The sequence below is a fragment of the Trichechus manatus genome, unplaced genomic scaffold (genome assembly GCF_000243295.1).
Source record: "Trichechus manatus latirostris isolate Lorelei unplaced genomic scaffold, TriManLat1.0 scaffold00026, whole genome shotgun sequence".
In the NCBI taxonomy this organism is placed as follows: domain Eukaryota; kingdom Metazoa; phylum Chordata; class Mammalia; order Sirenia; family Trichechidae; genus Trichechus; species Trichechus manatus.
Window position 1 is genome coordinate 84,520 of NW_004443962.1, and position 19,238 is coordinate 103,757.

The 19,238-nt window shown below is 37.3% G+C and overlaps 1 protein-coding gene across 1 annotated transcript in view; it reads left to right on the forward strand.

Annotated features, from left to right (window-relative positions):
* OSTN (osteocrin) overlaps positions 1-9,826 on the forward strand; it is a gene marked incomplete at its 5' end in the record, with an annotated part of 20,765 nt that extends 10,939 nt beyond the window's left edge. The window contains one exon of the mRNA XM_004373695.1: positions 9,742-9,826. Coding sequence (XP_004373752.1) covers positions 9,742-9,826 — 85 coding nt within the window. The remainder of the gene's footprint in view (positions 1-9,741) is intronic.
* Positions 9,827-19,238: the final 9,412 nt, after the last annotated feature.

Below are 19,238 nucleotides of genomic sequence, written 5' to 3' on the forward strand. Positions count from 1 at the left end.
TACCACTTATCTATTGCCTATTTAGTGTCCCCCCGCCCCAACCCCTCCCATCTCTGGTAACCAACAAAGATTGTTACATTTTGTATGTGAACTTTTTCATGGGTTTTTACAATAGAGGTCTCATACAATATTTGTCCTTTTCTGATTGACATATTTCACTCAGCATAATGTCCTCCAGTTTCATCTATGTTATGAGATGCTTCACAGATTCATGATTGTTCTTTCTCGTTGCATAGTACTCCATTGTGCCATAGTTTGTTTATCCATTCATCTATTGATGGGCATCTAGGTTGTTTCCATCTTTTTGCTATTGTGAACCATGCCGCCATGAACATAGGTGTGCATATGTCTATTCGAGTGATGACTCTTATTTCTCTAGGATGTATTCCTAGGAGTGGGATTGCTGGATCGAATGGCATGGATAAAATTTTTAAAATTTATGGGAACACATAAAAGATAATCTAAATAAATGATCTTGGCTAATAATACTCAATATATAAAGGTTTTAATTCTCCTCAAATTTATTTACACCGTATATTTATGCAAATAACTCTCACCTTCTAAGTTTGTTTGCCTATGGCTTCCTCCTCCATGTTAAAAAAAAAAACAGCATAGCAATGCTTATGAAAATACTCTGTGGAGGGAGGGAGCTGTTGGCAAACAGACTTAGAAGGCACGCATTATTTGTGTAAAAATACAGTACTTAGATTCATTGTAATTTCAGTTAAAATTGCAACAGGATTGCCCATGGAACTTGACACACTGAATCTAAAATGTCCGAATAGTTGGATATGGTTACAGAAAACAAAAAGAAACATTTCTTGACCTCACTCAGTAAACAAAAATTAATTTCAAGTTAATTAAAAGCTTAAATGTGAGAGCCAAAACTACAAATACTTTGGAGATATCTTCATGATGTGAGAGTAACAGCTTATTTATTAAACAAGATATTAAAATACTGATAAATTTTAAAAACAATATTAAAATTTGCATAAAAGATACAGTAAAGAAAAATAAACACAGAAGGCAGGAAGATATACATGCATATAACTGACAAAGTCTAATATTCAGAATAGATGAAGCCCATCTACAAATCAATATTTAATTTAAGAACAAACTGATAGAAAAACAGGCAACAGACAAATAAGCACTTCCAAAAGAAGAAATCCAAGTCTCCAATAAACAAATGAAAGGATGCACAATTTTATTAATATTCAGGGAAAGCAAATTAAAATCACAAGGAGATACAATTACAAATGCATTCACCTGGCAAAAATTAAAAGTCTATCAATACAAGGGTTGGCATAGATTTGAGACAATAGGAACTGTCATACAGCGCTCTTGGGTGTGTAAATTGGTACAACAACTTTGAAAAACAGTCTGGCACTATGTAATAAAATTACATGTAGGCATAGCCGACAATTTTACTCCCAAAAATATACTGTAGAGACATTCTTAAATGTGCACCAGAAACATGTATCAGAATATTTTCTGTTGTATAATATAATCACAAAAAAGGCAGTATCTCAAATTTCCATTCAATAGAATGAGTAAATTGTACATTCTACAACAAAATATTACATATACCCAAAGCAAAAACCCACCGCCATCAAGTGGATTCTGACTTACAGCGACCCCATAGGGTTTCCGAGGTTGTAAATCTCTACAGAAGCAGACTGCCCCATCTTTCTCCCAAGGAGCCACTGGTGGTTTCGAACCGCCAACCTTTAGGTTAGCAGTTGATGGCTTTAACCACTGTGCCACAGGGCTCCTTATTATATATACAGTAATTAAAATAAAGAAACTACAGCTATACTCATCAGCATGGACAAATCTGAAGACACATAATATTTACTGAAAGAAGTAAACTGAGAAAAATTCATACACGATTTCATTTAAATAAAATTCTAAAATAGTCTAAACTAAACAGATTTTTTAAAGAATATAAACTTTGATTATAAGATTATAAGGGAAAACCAAGGAATGATTAGACCAAAATTGAGTCTACAGATGCCCTCCGGGATAAAGCCATGAGAGGGATGCAGTTTGGAAAGGGTGTACGAGGGACTTCTGAGCTACTCTACTATTCTATTTCTTAAGTTGCTGTTGCAGTAGAGATGTTCCTTTTATTTTTCTTTCAAATGAACATAGATAAATTCATAGACTCTTTTATGTGTGTTAAGTGATTCACAATAAAAAATTCAAGTACAGCTTTTCTAACACTTTTTTTTTTAGAATATGAAACACCTTTAGAAATGGAATTATCAAAGAATATAAATGATAAAAAAATTGTAGTTGGCATGGGGAGTGTATCATTTATTAATGTTTAAAATAATCCAGTCGTTCTCTTGATATTAGGTTGATGGATGTTCTATATCCTTAAACTACTTTCAGAATATTTTATAATAGAAAAGGTGGATTTTTAAAAAATACGTCGGTAGTATAAGCTGTGTCATACCATTATTTTGTCACAAGAGGGACTAGCTAGTAAGAAAATACAGCTTTCCCTTTTGGTCTTAAGAATATTTCTCTATCTCAATGATTATTTTTCACAACTGTGTATTTCTGTCCGTCCATTTGTCATACAGAGTAGTACTATTATGTTTACTTCAAATCAACAAAAAATGTTGATATAAATACCGGCTTGTCATTTTACTGTTGAATGGATAGAGAATGTATAAAAATTATTTAACTTACTGATCTATTCTAACTTTTGTTTATGTCCTTTATGGAAATAATTGTTTTCTTTTTTTGTGTTAAATACTGAATGGATTTTTCATAGATATTAGTTTTTTTTTTTACTCAATTTCATGATACACCGAGTATTTGCAACCGATCCCAAATTTGCTAAGATAAGTCAAAGTAACTACGGATCTGCTAAAACCAAAAAGCTTCATAATTTAGATCTCTGCTTTGTGTACCTGACTGGTGGTTTTCTCTACTCGCCAAAGGAGGATATAGAAAAATCAGAAGAGTGTATTGATATGTATTTTGCAACTTCCATTTAAAGAAGACAGAGAATCTCATGGTTTAATTTACTTTTCTGCCCATCAAGCCTGAGATAAATGCCATCTCCTGTTTGTGGTAATCTCATGTCTGTAGAATATACCTCTAGCCACACTGGTTTGGAGGAAGAATCAAGAATTACGCATGATGGTGAGTAGTGTCTGGGGTCTTAAAAGCTTGTGAGCAACCATTTAAGATACCGCTATCGGTCTGTATGCATCCAGAGTTAAAGAGAGAGAAGGAAACCAAAGACTAAGAGAAGAAACTAGTCCACAGATCTAATAGTCTACACAGACCACAATCTCATCTACCCTGAGACAGGAGAACTAGATGGTACATGGCTGCCACCTCAGACCATTCTGATCAGGAACACAATAGATGGATCCTGATAGAATGGGAGCAAAACGTGAAACAGAACACAAATTCTTAAAACGTCCAGACTTACTGGACCGGTTGAGACTGGAGAACTCCCCAGGAATAACACTGTGAGATACTCTTTAAACCTTGAACCAAAACTATTCCACGAAGTCATCTTTTAGCTAAGTAACAGATTGGCTCATAAAATAAACAATATCATCCATTACTACTGTGTGCCATTAAAAAATCATCTCTATAAGATCAAATGGTCAACATTTTCTTAAAAGCAAAGACAGAAGACAAGGGAGGGGGGCAAGGAAACTAGGTTACTGAATACGAAACAACCAGAAAGGAAATAATGAGAAAGTTGACACACTGTGATAAATGTAACCAATGTCACTGAACTAATTGTGCAGAAATTGTTAAATAGGAACATAATTTGCTGTATAAACTTTCACTGAAAACACAATCAAATATTTTAATAAAAAAAAGAATGCATGAAACAATCATACTTCTCTTAAAAGAGAGAAAGGATTATTTTTGCATGACATTATCTCGTTCTTGACCTCTGCTCCCCCAGAAAGCTGCATCCGTATCACCCAGCAACTTGTTAGAAATGCAAATTTACAGGCCGCACCCAAGACCTACTGGATCTCCAAAGAGGAAGAGGGGCAGAAATCTGTCTTTTAGCTCTCAGAAGATTCTGTGCCATGCTGAAGTTTGAGAACCACTGCTTTATAGGATTTTATGTCTGTGGGAGGGTCAACATTTTAATCACAGCACTAATTAAATGTGCAAAAGAAAGTGTTTTTAATGTATTTTCTAAAATGGATCTGATTTTCCCTACCTGCTATGCCCTTCTCTCTCACTCATCGCCCAACCCCACCCCACGGGCAATGAGGGAAAATTTAAACTTGTCAGTTTGAAGTATCATGATTTCTTTGTGTTAAGTTTTTGGAATGCCTCTCTTAAGCGTAAATTCTCAGTCTTTCTCAATTTCTCCCTTTTCTGTGCTTCCCCAATGGTATGTGGCAGTAAGGGTGTGTGAGGGGGGATTCTGCACGACCTTGTGACTGGAGAATCCTGGAGTTTGGCTGCGATTCCCATGCAGTCCTCAGCCTGGGCAGGCCACCTGGCTCTCATCAGTAGCAAAGGTCCATTTTCCCCTTTCTTTTGTAATTCTCTCCTGAAAACTTGGGCTTGTAGAGCTTTCTGGGTCACTTCAGTATCATGGGAAATCCAAGGGAAGTTTAAGGGAGATTACTTAGGCTTGATATCTACCTAAAAATGTTTCTATTCTAATCTGTTATATCACTCCATGGAATACTCTCTGAGGGATACCCAAGTAGGAAGTAACTGCTTTTGACTTTCCCTTCAACTTTTCTAACATGTCTTCCCCTCTAGAATTGTCTTAGTCATGGTAAGTTATGCCACATAGAGTTTCCAAGGAGCGCCTGGTGGATTTGAACTGCCGACCTTTTGGTTAGCAGCTGTAGTGCTTAACCACTACATCACCAGGGTTTCCATTCAGCTGGTAGGCAGGCAAAAGAGAGAACTTAGAGCAAGATGTAGGAGGAATTTGGCTAAGAACTCAATCACATGGCTCCACCTAATCGTGAGGAAGACTAGAAAACGTTGTCTAGAATGATATTTGGGACTTTGTAAAACAGAATGTCTCTTCCATAGGGGCTTTTGGAGGTCATTACACATGTAGCACTGCTGTTTTCCCCAGCTGCCGTATCCTTCTGCTTCTCGTAAACCCTTTAAACACCTGGAAGGGGTGTATTTTTCACTTCCTCTGTTATTAGGGACTTTCCCTAAGCATTCTCCTCCATCCTGAGCTGGCTTCTGCATTACCCCTTTCCTGAAGTTGTAATGGTGGAATAGTCAGTAAATGAATTTAAGGGTTAAAGGAGTGAAAATTATATCAATATATTCTACATATTAACCACCTCATACTTAGACAGAAGTCCTAAGTCACATATAGGAATGTATTCGTTTCCTACTGCCGCCTTAACAAATGACTATAAACTACTGTACTTCACAATTCTGTAGGTCAGAAGTCCAATACGGTCTCACTAGGCTAAAATCAAGGTATCGGCAGGCTGTTTGCCTTCCTGGCGACCTTAGGGGAGAATCCATTTTCTGCTTACTCGGTTGTTGACAGAATTCAGTGCCTCGTAGTTGTAGGATGGAGATCCTCATTTTCTTTCTGACTATAAACTGAGGGCCATTCCCTACTTCTAGAGGTTGCTGGATGCCTTGGTTCGTGACCCTTTCTCCATCTTCAAAACCAGCAATGGTGTGTTCAGTAATCACTTTGCATCTCTCTGACTCACTCTTCAGTTATTCTCCACTTTTAATCTTCCTTGTGATTAGATTGGACCCACTCAGATAATCCAGCATAACCTTCCCATTTTAAGGTTCCTAACCTCAATTATGGAAGCCCTGGTGGTGTAGTGGTTAAGAGTTATGGCTGCTAACCAAAAGGTCGGCAGTTCAAATCTACCAGGTATTCCTTAGAAACCCTATGGGGCAGTTCTACTCTGTCCTATAGGGTTGCTATGAGTCGGAATCGATTGATGGCAACGGCTTTTTTTTGTTTGTTAGTTTTTTAACCTTCATTATATCTACAAAGTCCCTTTTGCTGTGCAAGGTAATATAGTCACAGGTTCTCAGGCTTAGGATGTGGACGACTTGGGGGGGGGCATTTTTCTGACTATCACAAGAAAAACGATTGCTTAAATGAAGAATCTATAAATTTACTTACGTGGCCAAAAAGAATAAAAAATATAAAGGAGACATTTTTCTTTTCCTTTCAACAGCCATTGTTTGTAATTATATCAGAAGACCTAACGCATGACTAGTATGCATTGTTTCTCACTATTCTTGACCATGAATTTTAAGCTAATTTTAAAGTTAACATGTTTCCCAAGGTGAAAAATATGAAGTCAATTTAGTATCAAGAAATACAGAAGAAGTACGACCAACCAACACCACGTAAGAGGCTGTCTTTTCCAGAAATAATAACAACCAATTGAAAACTGGAGACAAGGTTATAGATAAAATCAGATAAACATTAAATTTTTTTTCCTAGATTCCCCACCCCCCACCCCACTGAATTGACTGGATTAAATTGTTATCTAGAAAACAAAAGTTTATAAGAGCACACATATAACCCGTTGCCATCAAGTCAATTCCAACTCATAGCAACCCTATAGGACAGAGTAGAACTGGCCCATAGGGTTTTCAAGGAGCGCCTGGTGGATTTGAACTGCTGACCTCCTGGTTAGCAGATGAACTTTTAACCACTACACCACCATGGCTTCCATCATACATATAGTCATTGCAAATAGCATTGACTACCAAAACCAAGAATCAACTTAAGAAAGGAAGGCCGAGGTGAATAAGCAGGAAAAAAGTCGGTAGTAGATGAAAAACTTAGCACAGCTCTATTCCAATAGTATCATTTGAGGGTCAACTCCATGCTGTTAGGGCCCACGTCTATTTTTATCATCTTCTATATACATAGCACTGAGTACAGTGTCCGGCATACAGAATGTACTACGCCAAATCAAATCCATTGCCACTGAGTTGATTCCAACTCATAGTGATCCTGTAGGACAGAGTAGAACTGCCCCATAGAGTTTCCAAGGAGCAGCTGGTGGATTCAAATTGCCAATCTTTTGGTTAGTAGCGGAGCTCTTAACAGAAGGTACTAAGTAATTATTAATTGAAAGAATGGGTAAAATAATGAATAAAAAATTCACTGGGCTATCTCTACCTTCAAATAATTTTATTTAGAAATAAGCAATGCTTATAGAATTTTCTATGTGCAAAGTACAGCAATAAAGAGCCTCATGTTCCCAATGTTCTCTATGCTTTTCAGAGTTTTTTAATAAATTATTTACTTGATAGTGATAACAATCTTGGAACATTGATGAGATCTGATTGCTGAGGTAAAAACCTGGCATCAATGAAAATGAGAGATATTTCCTCTACTATTTGCATTAAAATAGCCACAGTGATGAACTCAAACATACCAACAATCAGGAAGATGGTGCAGGACCAGGCAATGTATTGTTCTGTTGTACACAAGGTCATCACGTGTCGGAGCCAACTCCAAAGTAACTGACAACAACATTCTCCAGCTCTGTCGGGACCCTCTATTGTGCTCCCTGTCAGAGCAGTCGGTGGTGGTAACCAGGCACCAGCTAGTTGTGCTGGACTCAGTCTGGTGGAGGCCATGGAAGTTGTGGTCCATTAGTCCTTTGGACTAATCTTTCCCTTGTGTCTTAGGTTTTCTTCATTCTCTCTTGCTCCACATGGGGTGAGACCAGTGGAGTATCTTAGATGACCGCTCATAAGCTTTTAAGAACCTGGACGCTACTTATCGAAGTAGAATGTAGAACATTTTCTTTATAAACTATATTATGTCAATTGAGCTAGATGTTCCCTGTCAAGTCAAAAAATTTGACATCTGGTAATGTTCTGTTTCTTGATCTGTGTGCTTATTGCACTTATGTATAATATTGTTCACTTAAAATATGACCTTTTGTCATGCAGGGTTTTATCCTAGAAAATTAATAGGGAGATATTCAGGTTTGTCACGCGTAAGCTTGTTCAGTTTACTGCAAGGTAATCATGGCAACACGTGCAAGCAAGACCTCACAACTTTCATTTAGAACCAAAGAATCAGAATAAACAGTTACAGTGTTGTTCAATGGTTAGAGTTCAACTCATTAGCCTTCAGGCTTTTACCCTTAATGATGAGAGGTTTTGGGAGGAAGGCTTAAACACTGCTGGAACTTGGCAGAGGTCCCTCGTTGCTGGGGTCCAAGATCGGTGGCGACGGGCAGAGCTTCAGCAGGCTCTCGGCCTTCAGAGAGAGTAAGAGACTAGAGAAAGCACTTTGTCTCTGCCTTCTCTCAGTGAGTGAGCAAGAATTCAGGGTTTATACATGATATTCTTACCTTGGCCTAACACAATAAGGGCCAGCATAACATCAAAGTCCAGTATGTTATGTAATTTCTCTGGGGTTAGAGATTACCCGAATGCCACATTTTTCTTCAAGGCTAGAGATTAGCAAGGTTGTTTAGATTTATGTCTCAAGGATAGTTTACAAAGATGTCTTCTTTTACCACAGGATGCTGGGTCAAAGTCAACTTAAAGCTTGTTTACCACATTCTTCACATGCTTGTATCTCTCAGTTCAGAAGTTCTATAAGCAACTTTCTAATGACTTACAGGTTTCTAATGATCTATAGTTAATGTTAGAGAGCTTCACAAAGGTAGATATAGTTTTATTTCTGAATTCATATTATGAGTGATTATACATACGTATTTTGAAAGCATAATAGTGACTTATACCTCATGGGATCTGAAATCATTATAAAAACAGAGAGAACATCTCTCACCTGCACTTATGTCAATAAAAAGTCTAAAAAATCTATACGCCAGTTATCTTTAACTGGGAAACAAGTCGCCAGCTTACATAGGCTTCTTAGTTTCGCCCACCTATCTCAATCTTCATTAAGAGGACTCAAAACACCTTTTAATTCCAAGGCCAGTGAAAGTTATACACTCAAAGTTCTGGGACCTCTCCTGTTAGGATTTTGGTTTGATAACACTAAGTGATGACAATAACAAATCAAATAAAAATGTTTCTTCTTTTTAAAGAGGTAATTTATAGGATAGACAAGCTACAAGTTGTACTAGGCTTCTTATGGTCCAGTGGATTTTTTTTAAATCTTCCCTTCTTAGTAGTGTTTCTCTCAAACAAAATTTGACACAAAGAATATATAAACAACATACAGCAACACTTCTAAGAGCTTTTCTGAACGTGGATTGAGTGGAGACGGAAGAGTCACACTCACTCCGTATTTAGCCTTAGTATCAGCACCCTCTTCTCTACCACCACCACGCTCCCTAATCTCCGAAGAAACATTCTGAGACAAAGATTGGGGAAAACCACTAATCTAGTCCAATCTTCCTCAATTAACGGAAAAATATACCAAAATCTAAAGAGGGAAGTGGATTACCCAAACTAAAGTACCTAGTTAACAGATTGCCACGGTGGAAAAAGCATTACCTCTAAAGCTGGAAAGCCCTGATTTTTCATCTAGGCTCTACAGACAATGGGTAATTTGATCTTGGATTTGGTTAACTTCTCTAGGCCTCAATGGCGGTAATGCCTACTTTGATGGATGTTGAAAGGATAAGAGATAGTGTCTGGCTCACACTGAGTGATCAACGAATGGTAACTATAATTTTTATCCTGCCTCCCAAGGAAAGTCCCTGAATCTGCATGAAATAAAAAAGCAAAAGTAATAATTGATAAATTGGCCTTTAGTCTAAAAATGTTATTGCTTTGTTTCAGGAAAGTAGTAGAGCACCCCAAAAGGCGATTTGGTATCCCTGTGGATCGAATTGGTAGAAACCGGCTTTCAAATTCCAGAGGCTAATTGATTCCAGTTGTGAGTACAAGGTAAATATTTTTGACTAATATCTCACAGGTTCATCCTACCTTATATATTTCCCTTTCAAACATTTGAGTACTTAATTAACATACTGATGCTAAATAATTTAAATGACATTAAAGAAGCAAAGGAATGTTCTAGATCTATTCACTCTGTCTTAGTTATCTAGTGCTGCTATAACAGAAATCCCACAAGTGGATGACTTTAACAAAGAGAAATTTATTCTCTCACAGTCAAGGAGGCTAGAAGTACAAATTCAGGGTAACAGCTCCGGGGGAAATCTTTCTCTCTCTGTAGGCTCTGGGGCAGTGTCCTCATCATCAATGTTCCCCTGGTCTAGAAGCTTTTCAGCGCAGAGGCCCTGGGTCCAAAGAATGCACTCCCCTCCTGGTTCTTCATTCTTGGTGGTAGAAGTTCCCCCCATCTCTCTGCTGGCTTCTCTCTTTTATATCTCAAAAGAGATTGACTCAAGATACAACCTAATCTTGTAGATTAAGGCCTGCCTAATTAACACAACTGCCTCTAACCTTGCCTCATTGACATCATAGAGATAGGATTTACAACACACAGGAAAATCACATAAAAATGACAAAATGGTGGACAATCACACAATACTGGGAATCATGGCCTAGCCAAGTTGACACAGAGGGAAACACAATTCAATCCATAACACATCCTAAAAAATAATTCTCACAGACTCTTAATAATTATTCAGTGTTAATGTGCAAACAAGGGTTAAAAGAAATCTAATTAACTTAATAAGTCACCTTTATAAATACACATGAGTATATAGCAATCTGTTTTGAAGAAGATATGTTCCAGTGACTCCCACCATTGTGTTTCCAGAAAATCCTTTACCAAAATTACAAATAACATGGAGCATAGGAGAGAGAATGGTGTAGCAGAAAGAATATTAGTCACGGAATCAGAACTCCTAAGCCAAATCTTGGTTCTGTCACTCATTCATCGTTTCCATCAAGACACCTAATTTCTCTAAATCTTGTACATTTGGATAACATACTGGTATTATGAAGATTAAATTAGATGTTTATGGGGTCACATAGCTAACAGATAAAGGACGTGGGATATGAACTCACAACTAAGAAGGTCAGATTTTGTGAGTTCAGATCCCAGCTCCTTTACCTGTTAGCTATGTGACTTTGCTCAAAATCAGAGATCTTCTTCCAAAAAAATGTAGATTATAATAATTTCTACCACATAGCATTGTCCTAAGGACTAAATGAATTGATACACATTAAGCAATTAACATAGTGCTTGACATATTAAGCACTCAATAATTATAGGGTCACTATGAGTCAGAATCGATTGGACGGCCATGTGTTTGGTTTGGTTTTTGGTTGAGTATTATTATTTGTAAACAAATAACTGAAAAGGCTTAGATATGTTAATTAACTCAAAATGTCACATAACTAGTAAGTGATACAGGTAGAATTCAAATCCAGAAAGCTTAAATCCTGAGCTTATATTTTAAATATTATATTTAATCATACATACGTTTTGAACAATAAGTGCTTATTGAATATGAAATCCAGGCAATAGATTTTCTCTCAAGAGGGCTAACTGGGGCACAGGAGTCATGCTCCCTTCAAACAGAGAAGACAGCCTAGAAACAGCTTTGACCATTTCAGGCTAGAGAAGAGGAAATTTTGCTTTGTGCTTCTCTCAAGATGATCCTGAGACCTGAGACCAGCGATGTAGAGGTGCCTGAAGCAATGCATCCGCACTGACAGTTTCTTAATGGAAACTACGTCATTGTTTCCTCCTGCTGAAATGCTCTAAAGCCTCACCGAGGAATAAATAGTTTACCTCAACTCTCTCATTCTCAGAATGAGTTAGTTAAAGAAACTGTTCTCCACTGAGCTGTTGATCAGTGAAGTTCTGCAGTGACCGAACGACTGAACAGCCATAAGCGCAGGCGGTCTTACTGAATCCTTCCGCGAACCCTGTTGTTTAACAGCACCAGCTTCAAAACTCAAGTCGAACTTCCTCTGTATTTGGTGTAAATGTTGTTGTTAGGTGCAGTTGAGACGATTTCAATGCATAGTGACCCTATGTACAACAGAACGAAACACTGCCTCGTCCTACACCATCCTCATAATCGTTGTTATTCTAGAGCCCATTGTGGCAGCCCCTGTGTCAATTCATCTCATTGAGGGTCTTCCTCTTTTTCACTGACCCTCTACTTTACCAAGCATGATGTCCTTCTCCAGGGTTGGTGTGTGTATATATGTGTATATATAAATACACTCATCTCTCAGCATTACCGAAAAGTGTTACATTATATTTGAGTAACTATTAAAAGCCAAATAACTCCTTGTACAGGGGTCACCATCCTCTAGTTTCTTGACGTATTCAGAAAATTATGACATTCAGGTTCAAATAATTAAGTTTCATGTGGTTTCCATGTGTAGGCTATCACCTTTGCCATCCTTCATTATTACGCACTTTAATGCCTCTAAGATCAACCACCACAGGTTATGATTAAAAAATCATCCAGGAAAATCAGTTTTCTTATGAAGTTTATAGGAATTTTTATACCTTATAAACTCCTGATAGTTACCAAATATGACAAAGTCAAGCCCACTGCCTTTGAATCGATTCCAACTCATAGCAACCCTATAGGACAGAGTAGAACTGCCCCATAGGGTTTCCAAGGAGCGGCTGGTGGATTCAAACTGACGACCTTTTGGTTAGCAGCCAAGCTCTTAACCACTGCACCACCAGGGCTCCAAATATGACATTGAAGTTGAATTAATATGTTTTCTGAACCACTGATAGTTGAAATCCATAGTCTTATATTGTGTCCTTCACTTAACAGACTTCATTGAGCATCATGACAACCGCTGTTCTAATTGTTAAAATTTCATGATGGTAATATCCCAAAGGAATAGGTTTAGAGAAGAATTTAACATCATATATTTTCTCTTTCTCTTTTTCATTCATTGTGGGTTCACCTGCGTTTGTGGTTAACCATTATGTTTCTAGTCATTAATTCCCACAACCATCACCGTAATTTCTCAGATTTTTTTCCTTCCTCAAATGCAGTCTCGTGGTTATAAAACCAGAAAACCAAACTTGTTCCCTTTGAGTCAATTCCAACTCCTAGTGACCCTATAGGACAGAGGAGAACTGTCCCATAGGGTTTCCAAGGAGTGGGTGGTGGATTCGAACCTCTAACCCTCCAGTTAGCAATCGAACGCTTTAACCAGTGGGCCACCAAGGATCCTATATAGTTTATGAATAATAAAAGCCAAAACGATAATAATATATTTCTAATTTCCAATCACCTTTCCAAAGTTGTTTTTGGTATATTCTTATTGATTCATTTGAATGATACAGGGGATGTAATATGTGCATCATTTAACAGCAAAAAATTTGAGTCATTAAATAATATTCACGTAGTCATACAGCTAAGTAGAGATTCAGAAACATGAAATATCATTTAATCCTATTTTTTACAGAAATGAGGAAACGGGAGGTGTGAGGGGAAAGTTACTTGCCCAAAGTTTATAGACTTTTTGGCAAAGCAAGATCTAGGACCCAGGTCTCTGAATTTCTAGAAAGGCTAGTATTCTTTCCATGACTCATTTCTCGGGGGCTAAATAGTCTTTGCTGGATGCTAACTTCACCATCATACATTTTAAATCAAACAGAAGTATCTCCGACTTCATGAAAAACTTGGTTTCACTTCTGCAGGGTTTGACGTACATGTTTGTGGAGCTGGTTTAGTTGTGGGTTTTCACCTTCCGGGTTTCACTTAGGTCTTCGTGCTAAAAGTGAAACTTGTGGAAGTTTTGCTTGGTTTGAGGTCAAGTCTAGATACAGCTGCTGTGTTTTACCCAGCTTCCAGGCAAATGCTAATTCCTTCACTGAGATGTTTTCAGAAGATAGTCTGATTTTTACAGGATGTCTTCCTGAAATCATCATATTTTGAATATGCCTCGTACCTAACCAACTCAGATTCAGAGTATATTGTCTAAGATTTCATAGCTTCTCTGGATGCAATTAGCAAGTTCTCGATTTCTAACACTGAAATCAGGTTGTCTATTTGATGAAATTTGGTAGAAATATGGCCATTGAGTTGTCATTTGTTGCCATGTGCATTAAAACTTTCCTTTTTTTACTGTGAGGTACGTGCTTCTGTGTTATGCCGACAATTTTGTTTTTAGAACAGTATTGACACACCATTGTTCAAATAAGTCAACACAATTTTTTCAAATAAGGCTTTTAAATACTACCGTGGTTGGATTCTCTTAACATGAGCAAAATAGATAATAATTTTCAATGTGCTATATAATAATAAACAGAAAGTCACAGTCAGTCAACTTTTGTTGACCTTTATATTGTCTGCCACGACAATATTTGAACCAAGACTGAAAATTCAAGGAAAATAGAACAGAGGCGGTACCTGAAGAAAAAAGGTGTTGCAGAGGTGTTCTACGTTTTTTTAATTAAAATATGAGCACAACCTCTAGCTTATACATTAAAATGCTCTTTTAATGCATTTTATCTGAAATTATCATTTTATATTATTTTTATATTTACATTATTGTTTTAGCAATCAAAAAAATAAAGCTACTATAAAACATCATAATGCAGTTAGCGTTTTAGCTCATCTCAGCTGAAATCGACGCATTTCCACTGAATCTACGAAGTTCTCATTAGCTTTAACAAAGTCAACTTTCACTTTTGCAGATGCAACTTCCTTGGGTGAAATGTCACAGAAATGTGGAAGACGCTTCAGCGAAGTTCTTCACACTGCTTCGTGATTAAACTCCTAAGGAACTGACTTTCCGCAAATCCTTTCCAAAGCTTGGACGTCAGTCCACACATCCGAACACTGTTACAGTTTTCATTAAATTTTCCAGATCATTTCAATGCATGGGTATTTAAAAATATTTTTTCTTAAATCATTCAGCGATACTTACTGCTCCCAAACTTTACTTTTCGAAGTAACAATCAAAAATCACAATGCAGTAAAATGCCTTCTATATGCATTTACAATTTACATTTATGCATTTGAAGAATAACAACAGAAGGCTAATTTGCTTCTATAAAATTTAAATACAATCTGATTATTCATTATAAAACCAAACCCGTTGCCATCAAGTCAATTCAGGCTCATAGTGACCCTATAGGACAGAGGAGAACTGCCCCATAGGGTTTCCAAGGAGCGGCTGGTAGACTTGAACTGCCAACCTTTTGGTTAGCAGCGGAGCTCTCAATCACTGTGCCACCAGGGCTCCTTGTTCACTATAGGGGGACAAAAGAAAACAAAATACTGTCGTCGAGCCAATTCAACTCATAGTGACCCTATAGGACCGAATAGAACTGCCCCATAGGGTTTCCAAGGATGTAATTCTTATGGAAGCAGGCTGCCACATCTTTCTCCTGCTGAGTGGCTGGTGGGATCCAACTGCCAACCTTTGAGTTAGCAGCTGAGCGCTTAACCACTGCGCCACCAGGGATCCTATAGCAGGACAAGGAAAGTCAACTCTATATACGCTTCTCTTGAGTATTTTGACTTTTCTCTTTTCCTTTGTGTGGAGCCTGTTGCATAATGATTTTGAAATTAGGCTTCTCTTCTCATATTCAAATTTCAGTCAGGTGCAACCAAATAAAACACACCCCCAATACCAGAAATAAGAGGTTTCTGAGCAAGTTAAAAAGAACAGTAGTAAAGCCCCAAAACGCTAATCTCCAAAAAAAGTGAGTAAATGCCTGTAGGTTTAAGCATATTGACTTAGACTTAAAGAAGAAAAGGATATTACTCATTTATCAAGCTTGGGTATCGCGTATCCCCTAACAACTTTCCATTTCTCTAAATTACAACTGATAGTTAATTAAGAGCAGCAGTAGCTGATTTAGAGTGGAGTAACTACACACAGAAATAACAGTTGAAAGTCAAAACCAAAAAAAACCCAAATCCATTGCCCTGGAGTCGATTCCCACTCATAGCAACCCTACAAGTAAGCAGGAAGTCAAAAGAATCACCAAGCAGTACTAGTAAACCAGCAGAGAAGACTGGTATAAGTTTCTGTCATTTTAGCATAGTGAGCTTTTTGATGTTACTGAATCATCCAATAAAGTTTCTTATTACATCTGTTTCTACTCACTGAGCTTAATAAGGCATTGAAGAGATTAATATGTTTGTGAATGATTTCTTTACAATGATTGAAATTTTTTAAATTGACCTTTCAAAGCAAAGCTCAGTTCTCAGCAATACCTGTGAGGTTCCTATATTTTAGGCACATAAGCCCATTGTGCATTGGATACAGTTTCAAAGCACAAAGATAATTTATTCCTTGAACCAGGGATTTATCATAAGTTAGCATAAATTTATAAAGCATCTGGAAAACACTTCTGCTTCAAATTCTAGTGTCTTAGTTATCTAGGGCTGCTATAATAGAAATACCACAAGTGGATGGCTTTCACAAACAGAAATTTATTCTATCACAGTCAAGGAAGCTAGAAGTCCAAACTCAGGGTACCAGTTCCCAGGGAAGGCTTTTTCTGCCAGCTCTGGGGGAAGGTCCTTATCATTAATCTTCCCCCGGTCTAGGAGCTTCTCAGTGCAGGAACCCTGGGTCCAAAGGACAGCCTTTACTCCCAGTGCCTCTTTCTTGGTTGTATGAGGTCCCTTTCCTCTCTGCCCACTTCTCTCTCCTTTTATCTCTTGCCAGGAGCCTTGGTGGTGCAGTGGTTAAGAGCTACGGCAGCTAACTAAAAGGTTGGCAGTTTGAATCTACCAGCTGCTCCTTGGAAACCCTATGGGGCAGTTCTACCCTGACTCTAGGGTCGCTATGAGTTGCAATCAACTAGACTGCAATGGGTTTAATGGGTTTTTGGTTTAAGATAAAAGATGATGCAGGCCACACCCCAGGGAAACTCTCTTTACATGGGATCAGGGCTCCGACCTGATTAAGAATGTTGCATCCCACTCTAATCCTCTTTAACATGACCTCATCTTGCCTCATTAACCACAGGCAGAGATTAGGATTTACAACACATAGGAAAATTAAATCAGATCACAAAATGGAGGACAACCACACAATAGTGGGAAACATGGCCTAGCCAAGTTAACACATATTTTGGGAGGACACAATTCAATACACGACACCTAGCACTCATCTCCATCACAGAACTGACCCACAGGAGGGAAAAAAGTTTTGTCCAGTCAGGAGTATTATGAGACGGTGTCTTCATATTAGAAGAATAGGGGGAAATGGGTAGTTGTTAATTTTAAGTAAAAATTAGTTGACGTACTTGTATCATCCAAACCATAAAATAAACCCCAAAAAAATCATGATGGCAACAATGTATTAGAAAAGAGTTGATTAAATGAATTGACTTTTTATGAAAGACCAATTGTTCATTACCCTGTGTGCTTTTTAGAAGACCTGGTTTAAAAAATTAGAAAAAGAGGTGAAAAAAAATGAGCAGGTTAACGTGGAATGCATAGTGGTTATATGTCTATATAATTTGTTAGTTTGAAATCTGAAAATTGCTGAAAATCTTCCAATTTAATTTTAGGATAAAACAGTAAATAAATGAATCTTTAATTGTAATAAAGGGGCTGTAACAAAGTGAAGGAGCCCTGGTGGTGCGGTGGTTAAGAGCTCAGCTGCTAACCAAAGAGGTCAGCAGTTCGCACCAACCAGCCACTCCTCAGAAATCCTATGGGGCAGTTCTACGCTGTCCTGTAGGGTCGCTATGGGTTGGAATTGACTCAATGGCAATGGGGTTGATTTAGGTGTTTTTTTTTTTTTTTAAATGAAGTGAAATTAATTTTGGGAAAGCTAACCAATTCTACTTTTCATCAACTTGCATTAGAAAGTAAGCAGAGGTATATAGGTAAATATCTTGTAGGACTCGGTATTTGAATTATTTAAGAAGAAATCATGATCTCTCTTGCCAACCTTTCCCCAACCTATTGGTGAATTATAGGAATGTTTCCAATACCTAGGAAGCTCTGGCTTTCTTTTTTCTCCCACTTGGATATTTGCAAGCTTCTAACCCAATTGGACACAGTTTCATGCTCTGATAAAAAATTTAAAAATTGCTGTCAAGTCAATTCTGACTCCTAGTGACCCTACAACGCAGAGTAGAGCTACGCCGTAGGGCTTCCAAGACTGTAAATCTTTATGGAAGCAGACCGCCACTGTGGACTTTCGGTTAGCAGCCAAGTATTTAATCCCTGAGCCACCAAGGCTCCTTTCATGCTTTGACAAAGGGTATTAAAACCTACTCCAGCCTACAAAGTTCTCATGATCAAGATTTAAATTTGGATTAAACAAATTGATATCTTTCTTTATTTTTCAAATTCAAAATTAGGCGTACGGCATCCAATTTAATTAAAGTAACGGGTTGCAATATATTGATTTACGTTGTATTCTAATGTGTAAGGCATTTGTCTCATAATATAATATATACACAAGATCTCCATCAAGAAAAATTTAAAAGTTTATTCCTTTTATAGCTCTGTTTTGTCTCATATTTTAATTTTAACCACTACTTTATGCAGAGTAGAATATGAGTCAGCAATATGCTAGTTTAAAATGGGGCATTCCATTAACATAGCAGTAAAATAAGACATAATTTCTATTAAGAATATGATGAGTCATCTCATTTAATTGTCTATTGCATTGTATATGACTAAATCTAGCTATAATGTGTTGAGAAGCCAACAACTTGAAGGACCATTTCTCTGGATTACTGAGGTTCTCAGGCGGAGTTGAGGGTAATAGAAAAAGTTAATGGATGTTGAGATGTATATCTCAGAATCAATTAATTATAGAGTGTGAGTAACAGTAAGTCATTAAAGAACTATCACATTTAGTTCCAAAGCAATATATTACCTTTTTTGGTCTTTCTTCTTGTGTGGAGGTTCACAGAGCTAACTATGAATATGGTCTTCTGAGTTCTGGTATCAATTTAACTTCTCATGAGGAAACATTATTTCTTGACTATATCATCTTAAAATTCACTCACAAGAAGTTTGATACATTGTACCCTTAGTCTACACATAGCTTTTGGAAATTAAATTTATTAAAGTAAATTATTAAAAAATAATTTAATGGAATCTTGTAAAAGGAAGAACCATCCAAAGCTTTTTAGGAATGGCAGTATCCCTTACACCTAAAGGCTCAAAACACTTGAATATTGTTCGTACTACTCCAAAGGTAATAAATATGAGAAGATAAAAGCAGGAGTTCTTGTCTTTCTTTATGGTAACATTATGGTTGTGTTTGCAACTATTATGAATACGTGGAAACATCTTCAGGCATTATGTGTATAACTAATCCTTATACATTTGTGAGGCTCCCAAGCAAGTACATAGATAGCACTTCAGGCATAATACCACGTTGTGTATGTT